At 56.8% G+C, this 21,235-nt stretch overlaps 9 protein-coding genes across 9 annotated transcripts; 4 read left to right on the forward strand and 5 right to left on the reverse strand.

The window, feature by feature from the left end:
* Nucleotides 1–212: 212 nt before the first annotated feature.
* INS49_010335 (uncharacterized protein) lies at nucleotides 213–1,728 on the reverse strand (the record flags this gene model as incomplete). The annotated part of the gene is made up of 2 exons (XM_043171061.1): nucleotides 213–1,423; nucleotides 1,467–1,728. The coding sequence occupies 2 exons, from the start codon at nucleotides 1,726–1,728 to the stop codon at nucleotides 213–215; spliced, it is 1,473 nt and encodes a 490-aa protein (XP_043025626.1).
* Nucleotides 1,729–2,130: 402 nt separating this feature from the next.
* INS49_010336 (uncharacterized protein) lies at nucleotides 2,131–3,515 on the forward strand (the record flags this gene model as incomplete). Its single annotated transcript, XM_043171062.1, has 3 exons — nucleotides 2,131–3,031; nucleotides 3,153–3,310; nucleotides 3,372–3,515. 3 exons carry the CDS (start codon nucleotides 2,131–2,133, stop codon nucleotides 3,513–3,515), a joined length of 1,203 nt encoding a protein of 400 aa, XP_043025627.1.
* A 237-nt stretch (nucleotides 3,516–3,752) lies between these two features.
* INS49_010337 (uncharacterized protein) lies at nucleotides 3,753–5,932 on the reverse strand (the record flags this gene model as incomplete). Its single annotated transcript, XM_043171063.1, has 4 exons — nucleotides 3,753–4,190; nucleotides 4,304–4,751; nucleotides 4,923–5,681; nucleotides 5,910–5,932. 4 exons carry the CDS (start codon nucleotides 5,930–5,932, stop codon nucleotides 3,753–3,755), a joined length of 1,668 nt encoding a protein of 555 aa, XP_043025628.1.
* A 771-nt stretch (nucleotides 5,933–6,703) lies between these two features.
* Nucleotides 6,704–8,271, forward strand: INS49_010338 (uncharacterized protein; the record flags this gene model as incomplete). Its single annotated transcript, XM_043171064.1, has 4 exons — nucleotides 6,704–6,979; nucleotides 7,153–7,318; nucleotides 7,413–7,463; nucleotides 7,535–8,271. The coding sequence occupies 4 exons, from the start codon at nucleotides 6,704–6,706 to the stop codon at nucleotides 8,269–8,271; spliced, it is 1,230 nt and encodes a 409-aa protein (XP_043025629.1).
* Nucleotides 8,272–8,749: 478 nt separating this feature from the next.
* Nucleotides 8,750–9,696, reverse strand: INS49_010339 (uncharacterized protein; the record flags this gene model as incomplete). The annotated part of the gene is made up of 4 exons (XM_043171065.1): nucleotides 8,750–8,867; nucleotides 8,935–9,064; nucleotides 9,338–9,521; nucleotides 9,601–9,696. The coding sequence occupies 4 exons, from the start codon at nucleotides 9,694–9,696 to the stop codon at nucleotides 8,750–8,752; spliced, it is 528 nt and encodes a 175-aa protein (XP_043025630.1).
* A 996-nt stretch (nucleotides 9,697–10,692) lies between these two features.
* Nucleotides 10,693–11,370, forward strand: INS49_010340 (uncharacterized protein; the record flags this gene model as incomplete). Its single annotated transcript, XM_043171066.1, has 3 exons — nucleotides 10,693–10,724; nucleotides 10,798–10,867; nucleotides 10,936–11,370. The coding sequence occupies 3 exons, from the start codon at nucleotides 10,693–10,695 to the stop codon at nucleotides 11,368–11,370; spliced, it is 537 nt and encodes a 178-aa protein (XP_043025631.1).
* A 186-nt stretch (nucleotides 11,371–11,556) lies between these two features.
* On the reverse strand, nucleotides 11,557–12,444 carry INS49_010341 (uncharacterized protein; the record flags this gene model as incomplete). Its single annotated transcript, XM_043171067.1, has 3 exons — nucleotides 11,557–11,984; nucleotides 12,075–12,286; nucleotides 12,359–12,444. The coding sequence occupies 3 exons, from the start codon at nucleotides 12,442–12,444 to the stop codon at nucleotides 11,557–11,559; spliced, it is 726 nt and encodes a 241-aa protein (XP_043025632.1).
* Nucleotides 12,445–15,057: 2,613 nt separating this feature from the next.
* On the reverse strand, nucleotides 15,058–18,257 carry INS49_010342 (uncharacterized protein; the record flags this gene model as incomplete). Its single annotated transcript, XM_043171068.1, has 8 exons — nucleotides 15,058–15,245; nucleotides 15,310–15,404; nucleotides 15,482–15,903; nucleotides 15,996–16,072; nucleotides 16,170–16,299; nucleotides 16,354–16,484; nucleotides 16,585–17,151; nucleotides 18,062–18,257. The coding sequence occupies 8 exons, from the start codon at nucleotides 18,255–18,257 to the stop codon at nucleotides 15,058–15,060; spliced, it is 1,806 nt and encodes a 601-aa protein (XP_043025633.1).
* Nucleotides 18,258–19,396: 1,139 nt separating this feature from the next.
* INS49_010343 (uncharacterized protein) lies at nucleotides 19,397–21,143 on the forward strand (the record flags this gene model as incomplete). The annotated part of the gene is made up of 6 exons (XM_043171069.1): nucleotides 19,397–19,573; nucleotides 19,637–19,775; nucleotides 19,839–20,060; nucleotides 20,121–20,188; nucleotides 20,262–20,578; nucleotides 20,651–21,143. The coding sequence occupies 6 exons, from the start codon at nucleotides 19,397–19,399 to the stop codon at nucleotides 21,141–21,143; spliced, it is 1,416 nt and encodes a 471-aa protein (XP_043025634.1).
* Between the last annotated feature and the right edge of the window lie 92 nt (nucleotides 21,144–21,235).

Consider the following 21,235-nt stretch of genomic DNA (forward strand, 5'->3'; position numbering starts at 1 on the left):
AGATGGAAGAAGAGAGTAATGCAATCGGAGACGTGGGCGACAACTCGTGCAACGAACTTTGCACAACAAAACACTAAAACACTAAATCCAAGCAATGTGATGGGCAGTCAAGTGCAATTCTCTTCTCCATGTCTGGTATTCAAGCTCAATGGTATTTCTAGCCCATCCATGCGCGTACAAATACGCTGCCAGCCTACCAAGTGCAACACCTTCTAAGCCTGTTGCTCCAAGCCAAGTTCAGCCGATATCTTCTCATTGTGCTCACCCAGAGCAGGCACAGCATCCATCCTGGCGTCCTCGACCGCCCCAAACCCAGGCGGTATCAGGGCCGGGACCTGCCCTCCCGGAGTCTCGATCTGGGTCCACCGCCCGCGGGCCCTCAGCTGCGGGTGCTCCCAGACGCCCTGCATGTCGTTGAGCTTGGCGTTCGCGATGCCGGCGCGCTCCAGCCTCTCTAGGAGCTCCTGCGCCGTCAGCCGCGAGAAGGCCTCGTAGATGATCTCCCTCAGCTCGTCGCGGTTCTCGACCCTGAGCGTGTTGGAGTCGAACCTCGGGTCAGACGCCAGCTGTGCGTCCTCGAGCACGTCGCTGCAGAGCTTGGCCCACTCCCTCTCGTTCTGCAGCCCCAACATGACCGATCCGCCGTCGCCGGTTGAAAATGGCCCGTAGGGGTATATCGTGGAGTGCGCGGCCCCGACTCTCTTCGGCGGCGGCTGGCCCTGGTAGGTGTAATACAGGGGGAAGCTCATCCACTCCGCCATGGTCTCCAGCATCGATATGTCGATGCGCTTTCCCTTCCCGGTCCTTCCCCTCTCGATAACCGCGCCGAGAATGTTCGTCAGCGCGTACATCCCCGCCGAGATGTCAGCGATAGAGATCCCAACCTTGGCAGGCTCGTCTTCCGTCCCCGTCACCGACAGCAGGCCCGCCTCGGACTGCACGAGGAGGTCGTAAGCCTTCTTGTCCCGGTAGGGCCCGTCCGACCCATACCCGCTGATATCACAGACGATAAGCCCCGGGTGCTCCTCCCTGAGCGCGTCCCAAGACAGGCCCAGCCGCCGGCTCGCCCCCGGCGCGAGGTTCTGCACCAGCACGTCCGCGCGGCCCACCAGCGCCTTGAGGACGCCCAGGTCCCCGGGCTTCTTCAGGTCGAGCGCGAGGCTCTCCTTGGAGCGGTTCGCCCAGACAAAATGCGACGCCTGCCCGTTCACCCGTCCGTCATATGCCCGCGCAAAGTCGCCTACCCCGGGCCGCTCCACCTTGATCACCCTCGCTCCCAGGTCCGCAAGCTGCCTCGTGCAGAAGGGCGCAGCGATTGCGTGCTCTAGGCTCACGACCGTGATGCCTTGCAAGGGGAGGGACTTCCCGGCTGGAGAGGGAGGGGTGCTGCTGCTGACATGGCGCCTACTTGTTGTTGAGAACGCTGTGGGGGGTTTTGTCAGGTTCCATGATTGAAAGGACTTGACAAGCTGTGCCCGAGACATATCGAGTGCTCGGGATCGGCTTGTTGGGTACGTCGAGGAGCTTGTAGGCTTTTTCCTGGTCTGATTTGCAGCGGTTCATAGCAAGGCCCGGCCTTGGCTGGTTCTTATAACTCATGGATGCAAGTCCATCGTCCTTTCCCACTTGCTTCGTGAACATGGCCTCCACGAGTTGGAGAAGGTGCAGGGGTGGTGTAAGTGCAGTTGCAAACGTATCTTCGGTGGACACACCTAAGATTCTGGCCATCTTTGGACAGTCCAAGCGAGAATGTGAATAGCCGACTAAGCCAAGTAACCGAGAGCCACCACCCCTCACTCCATCTTCACGGATGAACGATGTAGAGACGTCTTGCCCATCTTTGGAGGCGTGCATGATGTCTTCGAGACTAACCGAATAATTGGTCGCCTGAGCTGAAAAGCCCAGTTGCAGTCAGTATTTAGAGTTTATAAGTCACTTCTTCTACTTTGCTGGTATCTGAGAGAATCCATTGCAGACGGTAGGCCATTACCACCAGCCATGTCTCGAGTGCTCTCAAGGCACGCGTGCCGTCTAAGTCGTCGCCCTACGTCGGGCATCAGACTGATCAACCCAGTCCATGACACGACACGCAGCAATGGCTTCTCGACCACAACGACAAGACAGAGCCTGATGGAGACGACCGGCTTCACAGAAAACCAGCTCACGGTCCGAGAGGCGGTAGGCGCCGTGTGCGCCCAGTTCCCAAACACGTACTGGCAGGAAAAGGACCAGCGGGAGGAGGACCCGGCCGAGTTCCACGCGGCGCTCGCGAGGGACGGCTGGCTGGGCATCGCGCTGCCAGAGGGGCTGGGCGGGGCCGGGCTGGGGATCTCGGAGGCGACCATGATGATGCAGACCATCACCGAGAGCGGGGCCGGCATGGCGGGCGCGCAGGCAATCCACGCCAACGTGTACGCGACGCAGCCGCTCGCGCGGTTCGGCACGCAGGCGCAGCTCGAGAGCGTCATCCCGCACATCGTGTCGGGCAGGTGGCGGACGTGCTTCGGCGTCACGGAGCCCAACTCGGGCCTCGACACGCTGCGCCTGGGCACGGCGGCGAGGCGGCAGCCGGATGGGTCGTACCGCGTCACGGGGCAGAAGATCTGGATCACCTGCGCCCAGGTCGCGCGCAAGATGATGCTCCTCGCCAGGACGACGGCGCTGGGCGAGGTGAGCAAGCCGAGTGAGGGGCTGTCCATGTTCTGCATCGACCTCGACCGTGAGCAGCCCGGGTTGGACATCAGGAAGATTAAGAAGATGGGCGGCCGGGCTGTCGACGCCAACGAGGTGTACTTTGATAACTATGCCATCCCGCCGGAGTCGCTCATCGGTGAGGAGGGGAAAGGCTTCAAGATGATCCTGCACGGGATGAACGCCGAGCGCTGCCTGCTTGCCGGTGAAGCACTGGGGCTTGGCTACGCAGCCTTGACTAGAGCTGCCGAGTACGCCAAAGACAGGACGGTCTTCCAGCGCCCGATAGGGATGAACCAGGGTATCTCTCACCCACTGGCAGATGCCTTCATGAAGCTAGGTATGGGTTTTATCCGTAGAATGAGTTGTGAGACTGGATGAAGGCGAGCGTCCTCGACGGAATTGACCAGTCTCTTCCCGATTCTCTTGATCTGTATCTTGCTGACTCCAGTCTCAAATAGAGGGCGCCAAGTTGGCAACGTACCACGCGGCGAGGCTCTTCGATGCCAGCAGGAACGACACTTCAATACGGCCAGACCAGATTGGGGTTGCCTGCAACAGTGCCAAATACATGGCTGCTGAGGCGGCGTTCACGGCTTGTGAGAGAGCCATCCTGACAGTGAGTTTCCTGCCTTGGTTGAAACGTTCCGTGGATCTCAGGCTGATCTATCCGACAACAGCACGGAGGCATGGGGTACGCCGCAGAGTATGATGTTGAGAGGTGGTTCCGCGAGTGTCTGGTCCCGAGGATTGCTCCCGTGAGCCGGGAGATGATTCTGAATTACATCAGCGAGAAGGTTCTCCAGCTACCTAGAAGCTATTAGACTTCGATAGACTCATGTCGTCTGGATGGCTGTGATATAGAAGCCACGTACTAGGGCCCAGATCCTTCAAGGCCATACATATACCTCAGCATATAGAAGCGGTCGATGAGCTGGCAAATCTGAGCCACACATAACCTGTATACAGATTGTGTAATTTCAACCGCTCCAAGGCAATGTATCTGACAGTATCAACTGTACTGCAGAGGGTTCGAAACCAGATAATCTGCACCCGAAATATTACAACCACCTTTCCAGGAAGTTCAGCCCATTGACCTGCATCGGCCCTCCAGGAGACTGTGTCTGGATAGATGTGCCTAGTATGTAACCGAGGTCGTCGATGGCGTTGTCTCCTTCCCAGTTGGTCTGCAGCAGATTAAAATAGTGGTCTTCAAAGGTGTTCGTATCGGGCATCCCGGCTGTTATCTCCTGGGCCGGTGGGTCGGAGTTTACGAGGCCTGCACTGCTCCCCTCTCTGGACACGACAGCCGAGGCTCCCTCGTCCCGGCTGGTGTCGCCGTCGCCCCTGAGTCGCTTTGCAATGGATTCGTCAAGGTATTGGAGGAATAGGTCGAGGACTGTGTTGTTTATGCGCCAGAACTTTTGAACTTCCTTCAGCCCGAGGAGGCAAATCTGAGCCCTGTTCTCTGCTAACCTCCTCCCGATCCCGTCTGCCGTCTTTAAATTGATGGCATGAATACATAATGCAGCAAAGAGGCTGGTTATTAAGTGCATTTGACCGTACTGTTGAATCCCATCAGCGACGAAGGTCTTGGGAGGTGGTGACTTACCTGAAGTGTCTTCCGTTCCAGCATGTCTTCAGCAATCCGGCTGATCTGGTTTGCTGCGCCAAGTGCGGCTTTGGTGTCGTTTTCGTGCTTGCGCAAGAAGCCACTTCGGTAGATCAATATCCTTAGATGGTTGTAGGCCAGATGAAGCAGACACATCCATACGGACGGACTGTCCTCGTCTGATATTCTCTGCAGGCTGATTGGCAAGCTGTCCCTCCACCCTTCAAGCGAAGACTGCAGGTGCATGATTTCTTCCTGCGCAGTTGGTGTTTTTCCGGGTATGAAATGGATGTCTATAATGTTACCGAGGAGTCTGGCCAGGTCAACCATCTTGATAGGGTAAACCAGATGCTCCGGCGTGGGAGAGCCCAGAGCCGTGAGCGAGCTGTTATCAACGTCGTTGCCTAGATCTTCCGTGGTCAGGAGCTCGATATCGCAGTCCTGGTCCCTGATCCTCATCGGAAGGCCTAGCGATGCGGCTGATTGTCTCTCACGCGTATAAATAGACCACCAAGTCCTTCTGCGAATCCTGGCTACCTGCGGGTCTCGCGTGGTGAGCTTTGTCGACCGGTGCAGGCCACACGTCTCGGACAAAGTTATAGCCGCGCCAAGCCAGTACCTCACATCCCGTACGTCCGATGACTCGCCGCGCCAGAAGCTCATCAGGAAGAGGCTCTGGATGAGTGTGATCTGGTCCTTCTCCCAGTCCGCGTGGAACAGCAGTCGAGCTCGGGTATAAAGCAATGACTTTGCCTCTGAACGATCGCGAAACCCCATGGACACTATTGCCCCCTCGTCACAATAAGTGGCACCGATGAAGAGCATAGCCTGGAAGAGGAGGGGTGAGATGTCCATAGAAACCAGTTGTCGGGCTATGCTTGGGCGGTCCAGTAATGGGAAGCATGGGTGAAACCACTTGAAGTAGGCCTGTATGACAGGTAGGCATGTCTGGAGGCTTGGGAAGGTGAGCGCACCCTCCTCCCTCAGGTATCTCTCGGTGCCCTGGCTGAGATGGATGACATTGGTCGAAGGAGAAGCGTCGCTATGTGACTGAGGCGTTGAAGCAGCCTTGATGGAAAATGACATTCTCCCGTTGTGAGGTTCCTCGTTATCTGGGACACCTGGACGTTTTGACGGCACAAGGGTGAGGAAGTTGGACTCCCCAAAGAAGAGATTGCTGCCCCCTGAAGCAGCTGCAACTGACTTCCCTGGCATCACATTTGATCCGGTAGGCATTGCTGCGGCGGCATAGTCGCCTGATGTGCTCGCCTGTTTTCTTGACGACGCCGGGCTTCCGCTTGGCTCACCAAGGGACTCGACCCCCTCGGACGACCTTGAGCCATCTTTGACGCTCGTCTGACGAGGTTTACGGGGATACCTAGTTCTCTGTTAGCACAGTTGTGTCCTTGCACGGCGTCCTCACTTGTCCTTCTCTCTTCTCTATGCATCATCCTTCACACGTGTAAAATGGTCTCTTTGAGGCCCTCAGTATACTCAATCGGTTGAGAAAGAGGAAGAACTCACCGACCCCTTCTCGAAGGCAGAATGACGCAGGTCTCCTGGGCGGACTGGCAATTGCTGCATGGATGCTTCTGCACCACATCACACCGGACCCTTCGGAGGTTGCATTCTTTGCATGCGTGTTTGGCCCTGGCCTTTTTGTTGACCCCGCTCATCTCGTCAGAGTCGTCGAGGGCGTCTCATGTATGAGTGTGTTTTGTCCCGGACTCTGGCCTTCTTTGACGGACCCGAGAGCCAGTCTGGTTGTGCTGGTCTTCTTGCTGGATGCAAGCAAAAGTCTCAAATGAAAAGGGCAATATCCTTTGATTTCCCATGAGAACCCTCAGCGTGATGTCCTAGTTGCGCCCTGATAGACCTGCTCCACGAGGCGTGCGGCAGCGAGGATGCGCATAGGGCCTTTGGGGCATGTTCTGTGTGAGCGGGTCGGCTTCTTTCTGTTCTTGATGAGTCGTTCGTAATCTGGGGTGGTCGAGACCCACCTTCAAGACGGGGAGGGCAAATCCCACATACTAGGTTACTCGGTGCCGAGGAATTAACAAGAAGAAGTTATCGTGAGTTCCGGAGAAGGCAGCCAGAGACTGTTGCATGCCTTGATCAGCGTTGGGGTACCGCTGGGTACATCTGTCGGTCCTTTGATAAGGAGTCGGCCTGTAGCTGAGGGTCTAACCCAGCGGGCCAGCACTACCCGCATCCTGTGCCTAGGTATCCCCACACTCTGCACTGCCGGCTCCCAAGCTCCCACCCGCCGGGGCCGGAGCGTCGGATCCAGGCTCGGAGACCCCAATTCCTCGGCAGCACGCGCCTCAGGTCAGGGACTCCCTTCTCAATAATAAGCAGCAGCAGCAGCAGCAGCAGCAGCAGCAGCAGGGTGAGAGGAAGATGAACGGCACCACGGAGCAACTGCCGAACGGGCACCACGTCCCCAATCAAGAACAGCACGACGACACCGCCACGCCCACTGAGGCCGAGGTCCAGACGATCGTCCAGAGCATCAAAGACGCATCCGCTGTGCCAGTTGCGCCTACGTCATCGCGTTCACCAGAACCACAATCACCTCGAGACCAGAGCATTTCACAACCACCACAACCTGCAGAGTTCGACGTCGGCGAATACTGGGATCTTTCAAGCATGGCGCCGTTGAATCAAGTGTCACGGGTCAGTACATGAGCAGCTGGCGTAGGCACAGGCACGGGCGAAGAAAGGCACATTGATACAAGCCGAAAACACACATCCCCCCCTCACCTGCCCAGTCCGATCTCTCCTCCTGGCCGTGCAAAGCCAATCCTTCGTCTCCCGTCATGAACAGGATAGTGGTGACAAGAACAAAGGCCGCCATCGCGCGCCTGCGCGCATACAAGCCCCCGCCGTTCCCGCTGTGGGACAAGCTGCCTCTCAGCCGGAGGGCGGCCGTGCTCATCCTGCTGTACGCGGACCGCCAGGGTGACTTGCGCGTCGTGCTCACCATGCGTGCGGCGAGCCTGAGGAGCTTCTCTGGTCCGTCACGATCTTCCGATCGCTTCCTTCCTTCCCTCTCATCCTCCCATCGTGAGCGACGACGGGCTGACCAGGAATCCATTGCGCGACGCAGGCCACGCAGCCTTCCCAGGAGGCAAGGCAGATAGCTTAGAAGAGACGCCCTGTATGTTCAACCGGCGATTTACTTCTCACTTCCACAGCTACAGCTGACACGTCCACTTCTCACCCGCCCAGACCAAATAGCACGCCGCGAGGCCTGGGAGGAGATCGGCCTCCCCATCGACGACAGCAAGATCCCCAAGCCCTTTCGCATCGAGCACTTATGCTGCCTCCCGCACAGCCTGGCCAAGACGGAGCTGGCGGTACGGCCGTGCGTGGCGCTGCTGCACTCTGGCGACGACGACGAGTCCGACCACCCCGCCGGCCCGCCGTCCCCGACCGTCGACGAGAGCCTGATGCCGCGCCTGGATGCCAAGGAGGTGGCGGCCGTGTTCTCGGGCCCGCTGCACAACTTCCTCCTTGCCTCGGACGAGGTGCTGCCCGGTGAGGGCGAGGACCGGCGGAGGAAGTTGCTGCCCAAGGGGAAGTGGTACGAGGGCCGGTGGGCCGAGTTCCACGAGGCGCCATGGCGGGTGCACTACTTCTACGTGCCCGTCAACCACCAGCGCGTGACCAAGCCCCGGGTGCGCGAGGGGGGGCTGGCGGCCATCGCGGAGCAGCTCGAGGAGGAGGAGGAGGAGGAGGACGCGGGCAGGTACATGGTGTGGGGCATGACCGGCCGGATGCTGGTGGACGCGGCGCGGGTCGCGTATGCGCGGGAGCCCGAGTTCGAGCACAACAAGCACTTTGGCGACGAGGCCATCATCGAGCGGCTGGCCGGCGCGGGCAGGCTCCAGGAGAAGAAGAGGCCGGCCGCAGTGGACCTTGCGCAGCAGGAGGCGAAGAAGGCCAAGGAGGGGAGTAAGATGTGATGGGTGCGTCAGTCGATTATAAACTAGAACATAGATGCTTTTGTGTGTTTTTTTTTTTTCGTAGTGATACACAGTTGTAAGCGTTACAATGAGACAGCAGCTCGTTTCTGTTGTTCTTCCCTCGTATATTCTCGAGTCAGGTTAGCAGAGTCACTGTCATGATGTGGCAAGTCTTTGATTTGAGCTCATAGCCATCTTGAGATGGGCTGTATAGTTCCACGAAACCACCTCCTCAAAGGTGGCCAAGCCAGTCTGCTCCGAACTCTCTGGAAACGCATGTCGCCGCATGCTATGCTAGGAGGGTATTGTTGCTTGTGTTCTGGATGGATGCTAGGCAAGAAAATGCTGTAACAATGCGCACGTTGCTGGAAAAGCCGCCGAAGCGAAATCAAACTTGAAGCAAGACACCGGCTGATTACCACATATTCGTGTTGATGCAATTTCCGTCAGGTGTCACACGCCCAATCTCGCCTCTGCCTCAATGACATTGTGTCTCCTTGTTGACAGGCGTGTGTGCTCCGAATACCAGGTAGCCGAAGAAGGCGCCCAGGGTAACAGCGACCATGACCCAGCCGTTGTAAGTCATGAAAATCAACCTGAGGCAGGGACCGAACCTGTCAGCATGACGTTCGATGGTTGCGCCCCCGGGGCAGAATAACTCACATCAACATGAAGGCATAAAAGGTCTGCACCGCGTACAGAACCGCCTTGAGCAAGTGCGTCCTCTGGTTCACCTGCGCCTTGTTCTGCCCTGTCGCCCACGCCAGCGGCGTAGTCTCAGTAATGATGTCACCTCGAAGGTCCAAGGTAAGCGCATGGCATGGCAACATGTTTGTTCTGGTCATTTGGAACTCAAAGCGCAGAGAGACATAAAAGGGACCGTTTTGAAGACGGAATATTGTCCATTGCGAACCTTGAATCAGAAGAGAGAATGATTGGGTGGTGGGAGGGGGGTCGCCGGGCTTTGGTGGAGGGGGAGATTGTATGGCAATTCCCCTCTCCCCTTGCCTTTGCTTTCACTTCCAAGAACCTTCTACACCTTGTATAACGAGAGGGGGAGACTCACTCGGGGTGGAATCTAACCTCCGCGCCATTATGACCTCGTACCGGCGCGTGCCTGCGCGCAGGGCCTCGTAGCCCATTCCGATGAGGACGACGGCGATGAGACTGAAAAGCAGGCCGGGGGTGGTTCGGATGTGCCATTGCTTGAAGACGATGCAGAGGTTGTTCGTGTCCCAGGTGAAGAGCATCTGATCCCCGGAAACAGAACATGGTCAGCCTGGAGTGTACGATAGAGTGTGGCGCCGCGGTGTCCTGCCCAGTGCTTACGCTCATGCTGCACACGTCCCCGTGCGAGGGCATGTCGTGGCCGCCGTGACCGGGCATGTCGCCCATATTGCCGTGGTCCATGTGGGAGTGATCCATTGTCTTGGATTGGGGGTTGCGGTCGGTCGGGTTTATCGAGAGTCAAAAAGGCCAAGGTTGGCGCTAGGGGCTAATCGGGCGGGCCGTTGGAAGGTTGATGCGGTTCGGATGTTCGTTTCGACGTTAAGGCACGCTGTGCTTGGAGGGATGGAAGAGGAGAGAGCGGATGAAAGTGGGGGGACTATCTGGGAATAAAGCAACTGGTGTAAAAGGACGAGCCGGGTTCAAAAGCAAAGTGGCTTCAGCCGCGTAAGGACAGGATGGGACAGGATGGGACAGGACGGTCGAGCAGCTGACTGGTAATTTGCTCAAACTTGCGCAATTCCTCTGGGAGCTGCACGCCACGCCAAGGATGATGCGCCTGTCGCAGGCGGGTGGTTTCAACCGACCGACTGCTGTCTCTAACAACCGAAAGGGTGTACCCTACTGGAGCTGCGTCGGCAGATGAGCATTTCAGGGCGGCACGGCAGCAAGCGCAATCCAGCACGGGGTACAGTGGCCGCATGGATCATGGGGCCAGGGGGGCGGACCCCTGGGAACTGGAGTGAACTGATTCACATGCTCTACGGCACCCAGGCAGCAGATTGGACCCTGAATAGCGGGGTGCTCAGCAGATCCATGCGCCGGTTTTGACAGAGGCAATTCTCCATGACAGACATCCCGCCGTTTTTGGGGGGCAGCTCGGTGAGCTTGTTGTTGAATTACTGAAGACGAATTGGATGACTCTATGACCCTTTCCAGATGCACTCCGAGACAGCCGCACACTGCCAACGTTGACGAGTAGATACGTAGACTATTCAGTGCCTAACTAGTTACACAATTGATTCTCGGTCTCAATCTCAATCTCAGTCTCAGCCCTGGCCTGGACGGTCCTGACGTGCAACCGTTGAGGTGCTGAAACCCGTGTAAAGACCCAGCCGGAAAACTCCAAACACTTTAGTGTCGCGCTAGATTCCCCCAGTCCTCTCTGTACCGCATACTGTAGCCACCACCAAGATGCTCTCCACGCCGGTCAACCTGCCCAAGTGGTGAGTCCTCTTTTTCCAACGGCAGCCCGAGTCATTTCGAGGTCTGAGCTGACCCGCGCGGCGAGCTACTCAGGCTCGAGGAGAGCTCTCACCTCCTGCAGCCTCCTATCAACAACTACTGCGTATACAATGAAGGCTTCACGGTCATGGCATGTGGAAAACCTGAATGATCCCCCCATGCCCACCCACACATGACTAACCACCCACCCAGATCGTCGGCGGGCCCAACGCCCGCACGGACTACCACATCAACGAGACGCCCGAGTGGTTCTACCAGCACAAGGGCGCGATGATGCTCAAGGTCGTCGACGACGGCGAGTTCCGCGACATCATCATCCGCGAGGGCGACATGTTCCTGCTGCCCGGAAACACCCCCCACAACCCCGTGCGCTTCGCCAACACCGTCGGCGTCGTGCTCGAGCAGCGCAGGCCCGAGGCGTCGGTCGACCGCATGCGCTGGTACTGCGCCGCCTGCCGTGCCGTCGTCCACGAGGCCGCCTTCCACTGCACCGACCTCGGCACCCAGATCAAGGCTGCTGTTGAGGCATTCAAGGCCAGCGTGGACGACAGGACGTGTAAGGCCTGTGGCGAGGTGGCTGAGGCGGCGCCGAAGCCTGGGTCGATCAAGGACCCGAACCTGGAGTAGGCGACGGTCTTCTGAGGACGGATGGGACGGTGGTTGTTGGTGGCGTTGCTGCATGATTTGCGTGCACTGCGTGTATGGAGTCTGTATTGGTTTTTGATAGTACATGTATGCACCCAATACAAAAATGTACCACCGCTCTCTCCCGCCCCTCGTGACTCCTCCCAACGCCCCCTCGATCCGGACCGCTCACGTCTCCTGGTAGACGTATGCGCCCTTGCTCTCCTCCACGGCGACCTCCAAGGCGGCCTCCTCGAGCTCCTTTCCGTCGACGCGGATGCCGCCGGTCATGACATCGCCTGGGACGACGGGGCCGACGCCCTTGGGCGTGCCCGTGATGACGATGTCGCCCTTCTCGAGGGTGACGACGCGCGAGATCTCGCTCAGCACGCGGGGGATCTGGAACAGAAACAGCTCCGTCGAGTCCTCCTGCTTCGTCTCACCGTTGACCTTGAGCCACAGCTCGACCCGGTGCGGATCCGGGATCTTGGCCTTGGGGATCAGCCGGCTGATGGGCAGGAATGTGTCGAATCCCTTGGAGATGTCCCACGGCAGGCCCTTCTTCTTGGCCTCGTTCTGGATGTTGCGCGCCGTCATGTCGATTGACAGGGCGTAGCCTTTTTGCGGTCTTGGTCAGTTGCTGGGGAGGAAGGAGGAGGGAGGGGAGGTGCTGAGGGTGGTTGCTGTGAGATGACTAGTAGACTCACTCTCAATGGCGTCAATGGCGCCTTGCTCATCGTCAGGCGCCAGGTCCTTGACCTTCTTGCCCATGATGAGCGCCAGCTCAATCTCATAGTGCAGGTCGACGCCCTTGGGCCTGATGACCGGGCCCTCACCGGGCTGCAGCACACAAGTTGGGGGCTTGAAGAAGAAGAAAGGCTGCTTCGGCCTTGCGCTGTTGAGCTCCTTGACATGGTCCCTGAGGAGCGCAGTTGTGAGCTGGCATGCAACCTTTCGACTGACGGGGTTGGCCACGAGGGCAAAAACTCACGCGTAGTTGCGGCCAATGCAGACGATCTTGCTCGGGGGGGTCTTGAGAGATGCCATTGTCGTCAAGCCTCGTCGGAATGTGTTCATCTTGGGCAGGGCTACAACAGCGCGCGGTCGGTCAGCGAATCCCAGGGACGAGTTTAAGTATCAGCCTCTCTCCTTGAGCCGGCAAGCCTTCTCGGGTCTGCCACGGTGAGGGGCGCTCGGTTCCGTCGTACTTCCGCCGGGAGCCAAGCTCGGCTTGTAGAACACGACCCCGACTTTGACCCGCCCCCTCGGATTTTCCGGCAGTCTGGAAGGGGGTCCCGTCACATCCCGCGGCGGCGTACGTATTCAGGGGACGAACTTGCCTTAAAAGAAGTATTCCACTCAGAGCTTGGGTTGCGTGTGTTGTCTTTTCCCTGTTGGCAAGTCGCAAGACACCCAATGCATCACGAACAGCTCCACCACAACCCGTTAGCTCAGGCACGGCGGCCGGGTTCGGCATGCCCTAGTGGGTCTCACTCTACAGATTGCCGGAGCTCTCAGTGAGCACGTGTGGACCCCTGCACCATGGGCTTGCGGTTTACAATCTCGCCTCCTTTGGTGTCTTTCTCATTCTGCTTTTGAGTGGATATTTCAAGTAAACTGTGCGTGGTGATCTCCCGTTATATTGTATGTTATCGCCTGACCAGGCATATTAAGCACGGTGCATAGTTGATATGACACAGTATTTAATGGGCCTATGATGGGGCCATAGCTGCCGGCACTTGCTGCTTGGAACCGGCCCGGATATTCCGATTGATTCAAAGTTGCTCGAGTATCATACATTTAGGCGTCGTTATATATTACTAGTGTCTCATTCTATAATCCACGTCTCTATGAGACTAGCCTCTTCCACGTCGTGTACTGTCATTTTCGGTGGCCCTGGAGTAAAAGATACACGTGAGGCTGCTGCACTGAAGCTTAGGGACAAGTGATGAAGACCACTCAACATGAATTTTTTTTAGATCTGCCCGGAAGACAGACGGGAAGATATGAAGAGATTTACACTTTCTGCCGAACTGGTTCCAATTCTACAAGCAACGTTCCGGTCCTTTCTCTTTTTTGCATACATGGCGCCAATTTTCAAAGTGCGGTACTTAGGCTGAAACTGAAACGAGGCAAAGGCATTCACGAGAGCCGGTTTAGGACGAAAGATTGTCTTGTGAATTTGATAAGAATTGACAAGTGGTTCCATCCAGAACCTCCCAGAGCAATTTCAAGTTAAACATCCAGAGATCCAACATTCTCCCATTGACGTATGCAAATGCTGTGCAACGCGCAAAGGTGCAAGTACACCGTCGAAATTCCAGCGTTGTCCCGTTGCCAGCTTGACATCAGCTCCGAGGGATTGCTTTGAAACACAGGATACGCAGAGCTTTGATACATGCAGAGAACGGCGGCGCCAAACCCCATGTTACAGCGACTACGGCTTAGGCCCCGATATCACCTGCTCGTCGTCATTTGTGGATTTTCTGGGGACCAAACACAAACGGTCAGTAAACTAAGTACTAACGTGTGGGCGATAGCTTACATGTTGGGCAGGACGGCTTGGGCAAGAGCCTTGAGATTGTGGACGATGATGGGGGCACGCGAAGAGGGATTGGGCCAAGTGGCGCTCTGCAGGTGCTTGATGAACTCACCGATCTTGTGGGTGTGTATGTGGAAGGGGGGTGTGGGATGGGAAGAGGCATCGAAGGAGACGGGGTTGAGAACATTTCTATCGGACAATGTAACGGTCACCACCGCTTCTGTGGTTGCTTCGGATGGAATCCAAAGATCATGGCGCAGGGTTCTGAAGGTCGCTGGCCAGCTGTGGGAGGGACTACGAGAAGGTTGAGTCAAGCTGCATCAGATCTCACTTGTATAGCTAACTGCATGAGTCTAGTGGACTCATGTGTTAATTTTGTGTAACTAGTACCGACCCAAAGGCATGTGTATATGCGGTTGAAAGTTTGAATTAATCGAAACCCTTGCATCGCCCCAGTCTTATCCAACCAAGAGCCTGGCCAAGTGCGCGATGATCTAGTTGAGCTGAAAAGACTATACGCATCGTGAATTTGCGCATTTACAGGATGAAATAAAGCAATCGCGGGCATGCGAGCTACAGCCGAGCCTAGAAGTTCGAGTCAGTCCAACATGTTTGGCCCGGGGGCTTTCCCGAGGACCATTCCGAGGCTGGTTCCGTTCCTTGTTCTGTTCAGGAAGACAATTATTACGCAGTAGAATATAGATCAATTCAGCAATAGTGCGAGGAAGCACTTCTTTTCTTCGATTTGATCAAGAGATAACCTGATAGATTGCTTCTTTCGGTTGTGTTTGGCCGCACCGGCAAGATGGCCTGATTCCCAATCCGCTTTCCAACATATGTTCAGTAATTAATCAGGCCTAATTAGCGCTTACACAATTCGACAAGGCATATATATCCCTTAGAACCAAAGCGGTCTCAACAAACTGGGAGCAACTCAAAAGCCTTTTCGTGTATAGTAAGAGCAAATTTTGCTTGAGGATACGAGATGTGCAACAGTGTTGTGACAGAAGAAAACAACTGACTACCCCCTCAACTCACAAAGCAATCACTGGGCAGTCAAGGATGCATGGGTAAGCGGCAGAATGTAGTAAAGGATGGCAGTAACCAAAGGACTTCGGATCACTCAGGGTCACGCAATGCAAATACATCTAAACCCTTGGCGAGAAGACCAAGTCCAGTGCAGGCGTGGCAAGCGTGAAGTTGTCCCGCAGGCCGCCCAGGAACGCCTCCTTGGTCTGTCCCGGCGCCATCGCGACGTCGTACTTGTGCGCGATCAGGGTTGTCACCCGGCGGACCTCCATCAGGCCGAGCTGCTTGCCCACGCACGAGAAGCGGCCTGGAGGGTTTAGCATGCATGTCACCTAGTTGTCGAGGAGCGTCAGGGGGATGGGATTGCTCACCGACTGAGAAGGGCACGTTGACGGCAGCGTCCCTGACGAGCTCGGGCTGCGTGGTCCAACGCTCCGGGATGAACTCATCACCGCGCGGGAAGGCCCTGGGGTCTTATAGGCTTGTGTCAGCACCTTTCCAGGGGCTACCTTTGTCCTCCCAGGAATTGACCCACCTCTACACATAGTGTAAGTTGGGGTTTGGACAATGGTGTTGCCTGGGATGAACCGCTCGCCGATCTGGACACCCTGCGGGGGCGTTTGTCTCTGGAGGCCGGACATGACGGGCGGGAAGAGCCGGAGGGACTCGTCAATGCACGCCTGGAGGTATCGGAGCCTCCCCAGGGCACCGGTGTCGAAGTCGCTGCCTGTCACCTCGGCCGCGAAGAACTCGTCGACCTCCTTCTGTAGGGTCTCGTACGCTTCCGGGTGCGTCGCAAAATTGTAGAACAAGCAGGTGAGTGTTGCGGCCGTCGTGTCGCTGCCGGCAACTACGATGAGACTTGCGTCTCCTACCAGGTCTTCAGTTTCTTGCCAGCTCGGGTTTGGGGTTTGGTTGTATTCTTTCAATATCCAGTGGAATACATCCGGAACGTGTGGCTCATTCTACGCCAGGAGTCAACTTGGTGAGTCAAAAAGAGCGCTGTCGTCATTCAGGGACACATTCATATGTAAGCTCAAGATATTGGGATGCTTACGTCTATTCGCCTCTTTGTCGTAGACCGAACAAAACGCTGAAACCTGTGGTATTCGCGGTTCAAGATAGGAATGGCCTCTGGTGATTTATTAACAAACTGGACGGACTCGAAAAGCCATAGCTCAAGAAATTCTCAAAGAGTTGAAAGAGTCAACAAGGCTGAGATTATACGAACTGTATATGGGGAACAGCCACACGACACGGCTGAACAGACCAATCAAGGTCATATTAAGATGCGTCGTCGTGAAAAAATAGTGGTCAATACCGTCTCTCATCATGTTGAAGGATCTCCCAAAGGCGAGATCCTCGTGGCAGGTCAGTGGATATGAGCGCTAAACCTTGACGGTGGAAGAACTCACCCCCATAATGTCGAAGGAGTAATAGTTGAAGTACTTTGAGGCATTAAAGGGCTTCCCCTTTGCTTTTGTGTCCAGGTTCTCAAGGAGCTCGTCCGTGTACCCGGCCACACGGCCCTCATAATCTTTCAAAGCTATTGAGCTGTGTCAGTGAGGTGTCGTCCACCCCGACAGAGACCACTAGTATCTCGCGAGGCGACCTGAGGCGTTCAGCCGGCTACCTGCCTTTGCTACTAAAAGCCCTGTCCCAGGCCTTTCGACGGCGAGCATGTTCCTTGCGGTCGCGCACCATCTGTAACGAGACGGTCGGGTTCAAAATCTCGTACCACGGGCCCCTCTCGCATTGCGATGTGGCCGAGTGGATGGCGGCAAAGGCAGCCGGGTCCGCGATGGAGACCTCTGTGGGCCCAACCCGGACGTAGTCGCCGTACTTGGTGTGGAGAGCCCTGACGTCCTCATAGACCTGCCCACGCCTCCCGCTCAGCCAGGTCATGTAGAAAGTAGACAGGCGGGCCGGGAAGGGCCCCGGGAAGCCACGCAGCCGGTGGAAGAAGGCCCGGTACAGGATCATGCTGGCGTATATTCCGGCGATGGCCGCGACGGTCCAACAAAGCGCATGGTGGAAGGCATCGACCGGGGGCTCGGAAAAGCAAACATGGACAAAGAGGCTCAGGAGCGTCTCGACCGTGGCGGCTCCCACGATGAGCTTGAAGCTATAGTTGTCCCATTCTCCATGGCGGAGGAGCGCCTGTTGCAGGCCGGCGCCCACCGCGAACGAAGCAGCGAGTTCTTCTTTGGTGACTTGGAAATTGGTCATTCTCACGATCTTGAAACCACCCGGATGTCGAGGGCATTCCACGACCAGACGCCAGCACGACGCGTCGGCTAAGTGGCCCACGGATGGGTTTTATGCGCTTCACCCGTCGCAATGCTCTGGCACTTACTCCGCACACTGAGGTGCTTCACCCGACGACCAGCGTCAAGATACCGAGGCTGTCTCCAACTCCTCTCGCGGCGGTTTCAACGTGCCGCCATGGTCTGCGTTTAAGCTCCGTGGCGACGTCACACGCCAGTGTCCCTCGCCCGTAGTTCCTGCGGATCACCTGCAGACCCGGCCGAGACAGAGTCACGTAGTACCAAACGGTGCACGAGTGTCATGGTGGGTTGTGCTTGTGCGTGCCCCGTAGTCTGCTGTAGACGAGGACGAGGCCCGTGCATGGACATTGATTGCCCACAAGGGGCACACTGTCGTGAAACCTGTCAAGGTATGATCCCTGACGGCCATGGACTTTGTGGGGACGGCTGCTGCAGACGAAAACAATCTCCGCACCCTTTTCAGTAGGATAGCCGACTTGGTCCCCACATGCCGAGCAAAACATTTCTTCCCTCACCAGCCCGCTGCGGCCCTTTCCAGCCTGCCACCCTGTCTCGCCAACGGCTTCTTGGCTCAGCGGACTCCCCCGTCTGGCATATGCTGAGGGTATCCCAGGTATTGCCGGTCGCCGTTCCTCCATCATCAGTCCATTGTGTGTGCAGATATCTCCATCCTGCACAATAATCTGTGGCCCGCTCGCTACGAATCAACTGCCTTATCTGCTGCCAAGCTCCATCGGCCTGCGAGCAATGGACCCGGATCGATGAATACGATCATTGGCCCACCTCTGCAAAATTCGACCGAGAAGTCAATTTCTCTGGAACAGCCTCAGTGGACCATTCCCACGTGCCGACGCCGTCGTCGTCGTCGTCTTCTCCTCCTCCTCCTCCTCCTCCTCCTCCTCCCTCTCCTCCTCTTCTCTTGCTCCGCGGCTCCTGGACCCGCAGTCCGTGTTCCAAGGGAGGGGCTCCTTGCCAGTGGCGAGGGTTCCGAATTTGCCAAAATATGGGGCCCTGCGCAGCCGAGGCCCCATTTGCTTGACGGCACAATGCGACGTGTTTGCCTGGCAGGATGCCGAAAGCAGCAGGCGAGGTTGCTCTCCCCGTGGCTGACAGGTCATATTAGAGATCTGGCCTGCTCCTTGGTCATAACAATCAGGCCCGGCGATATCACCGCTATTTCGTGTCAACCTGTCAAAACTGCCAGATGGTTTCCTTGGCCAAAAGGCCTGCGTGAGGAGAGGCGGTTTATTAAATATCCGATAGGCCAGGTCTGGATGTCTTCAGAGGGCCTCCACCACGATTATTACCTTCTTGCTTCGGTGCTAGAGCCAGGTGCCAGTTTCACGGGTTAAAGGGAAATCTCCTAGTCTACCATGCTGGACACTAGTCTAGTGTCCTCCTTCACGTCAAGTCCTGGGACGGGGCAAGTAGCGCAACGGCCCGGCCGTGACGGTCTGACAAGTATTCAGAGACGTTGTGTCACACAATAGTCTGTCTGTTCAATGTTGCAGTCCCCTCCGGCCCAATGCTCTCCGTACACGCATATATTTTTATGCTGCAATACCGAAGATTTTACAGTTCCCGCGCATCTCGGCCCGGTCATCCAATACAGGAGTCGAGCCAATTGTGAAATTGCTGCGTTGCAACGGGCCCTTACCTCGCGTACGGCGGCGCAGGGATCCCCAAGAGGCCGGCCCTTGTATCCCGAAGTTCGTCCCCTTTCGACTGCCACCACCCATGCCGAAGCTCATCCTTCCCTTCAAGGTTCTCCTATTTGGCCCAACTCGTCCGAGTCGGCCCTGGTACGGTACGATGTCAAGTACCAGACGGGCAACGCACACGATGCGGGGCTCTCTCCCAGTCCCAGCCCCGGTCGTCGCGTGGGCCCCGTTGTGTGAGCGTGGGAGTGTTCCCGGCCGATTTCCTCTCAGCACGAGGAGGGCTCCACTGCCAGGCTCGCGCCCTCTTTCCTCCTGGGCACGCGAGCGGCGAACGCTCACGCTTCTCGAACGTCTTGGCCGTGCGTGGGAGATCTGAGATCCGGTTTATCATTTTTGTTTGGGTTGCATGGGCAGCCCCTTCTTTCCCTCCCTCTCACACTCCGAATGGGCAACTGTCAGATCCGAACCACCACCAACAGACACCTGATGTGCGCTGAGTGCAACCAGTCATGCATCTACTCCTCCAGGCCGTGAGGTTTTCCGCCTCCCTGGCGATCTGTGCCGCGCTGCTCCCCTCGGTTCTTGCCGAGCCGCTCGCCGCCAGCTCCGGCTTGACTCGAAGCCGCTCCCAACTCACTACCCAACTGCCCCAGTGTTCGGTACGGATCGATCTCTTCCTTCTGGTGGTGTGGGGGTGCGATATGGTGTGTGTCTACCGGGCGACCGCTGACGTGAGGGTCACTCCATAGGTATCATGCTTCGAATCCGCCGTCAACAACTCGACCTGCTCTGCCTCGGACCTGTCATGTATCTGCCAGAACCAGAGCCAGTTGCTCAAGAAGTCGGCGTCCTGTGCCCTCTCCAACTGCACGATAGCAGAGGAACTGAGTGAGTCTTCTCGCTTCTCAACCTTGGACCTCGACTCCCGTGAAACTGACCGCGCATGAGCAGAGACGGAAAAGGTCATCAAGACGGCTTGTGGAGAACCAACTCGCAATGATGGCAACAAGGACCGGGCCATATTTTGGAGCCTCTTCGCCGTCACCATGGTCTCCTTTGGCTGTCGCATGCTCGCCCGCACGGATCGCTTCGGCGGGACTATGTGGTGGGATGATTATTTCATCGTGGCTTCTTCCGCTGTGGCCTTTGCAGTGACGATCGGGGCCGAGATAAGTGAGTTTGGGTCCGACAGCACGCTGGTGGGATGTGTTGGCTGACGATTGATGCCAACAGTGGTCATCTTCGGGCTCGGCCAAGAGATCTGGATGCTCAGCCCAACGCAAATCACGGTCGTCCTGGTGGTGAGTTCTACGTCTACCCGTGCTTGAAGCACACGGTGTCGACCGACCGACTGTGTGCTGACCGCCGTCACAGCTCTTCTACATCGCCGAGTTCGCATACGTTATCGAGTCCTCGCTCACCAAGATCTCGATCGTCTGCCTCTATCTCAGGATCTTCCCCAAGAAGGGCTTCCGGCACATGTGTTTCGCCTTGCTGGCCCTCATCTCGTGCTTCTGTCTCGTTTTCGTTGTGTCGCTGTTGTGTTACTGCCAGCCGTTCAGCTACGTGTGGACGCGGTGGGACGGGCGCATGCACGGCAAATGCATCGACATGACGGCCCAGACCTGGGTCTGCGCCGCTATGAACATTGTTCTCGACGTCTTCATCTTCCTCCTGCCAATTCCGCAGCTGTGAGTCCTTCATGATACCCGCGAACGAGGTTCAAGTCGCCCTCGAGAGTTATGACTGACCCGTGATTGCAGATTGAAACTTGAAACGAACTGGAAAACGAAGATCGGCGTCATCCTTGTCTTCCTCCTCGGCCTTTTTGTCACCATCTGCTCCATCGCCCGCCTGAGGTTCCTCTCCTCGTGGGCCTCGTCCCCGAACCCGACCTACGACTACTCCGATCTCGCCTTGTGGTCTCTCATCGAGCTGTACGCTGGGGTGATCTGCGCCTGTCTGCCCGGAATGACCAGCCTGTTCCGCCGGATCAAGCACCAGCACACGGAGAAGAAGAAGTCGTCCGCGGCCAACAGCATGGGGGGCTCACGGATGTTTACGGGGGCCAGCAGCGGCCTGCGGTCGTTCGCCAAGAACGAAGTAGGAATTGTCAAGACCACCAACATATCTGTCTCGTATGGGCAGAGGTCGGCGGATTCGCTCAGTGACGAGGTTGAGCTCATGGATCGCGAGATGGGGACGAGCACAAATCCACGATCGAATCCGCCACCGCAATACACGCCAAGCTACTAGCGATTTGATCTTCCTTACAAAAGTACTTACAATTAGATATATTCCTGTGTAAATACCAAGAGCCTAATCAACGCCTAGTATGAGGCAAATCG

This window comes from Diaporthe citri (genome assembly GCF_014595645.1).
Source record: "Diaporthe citri strain NFHF-8-4 chromosome Unknown scaffold_4, whole genome shotgun sequence".
Taxonomy (NCBI): Eukaryota; Fungi; Ascomycota; class Sordariomycetes; order Diaporthales; family Diaporthaceae; genus Diaporthe; species Diaporthe citri.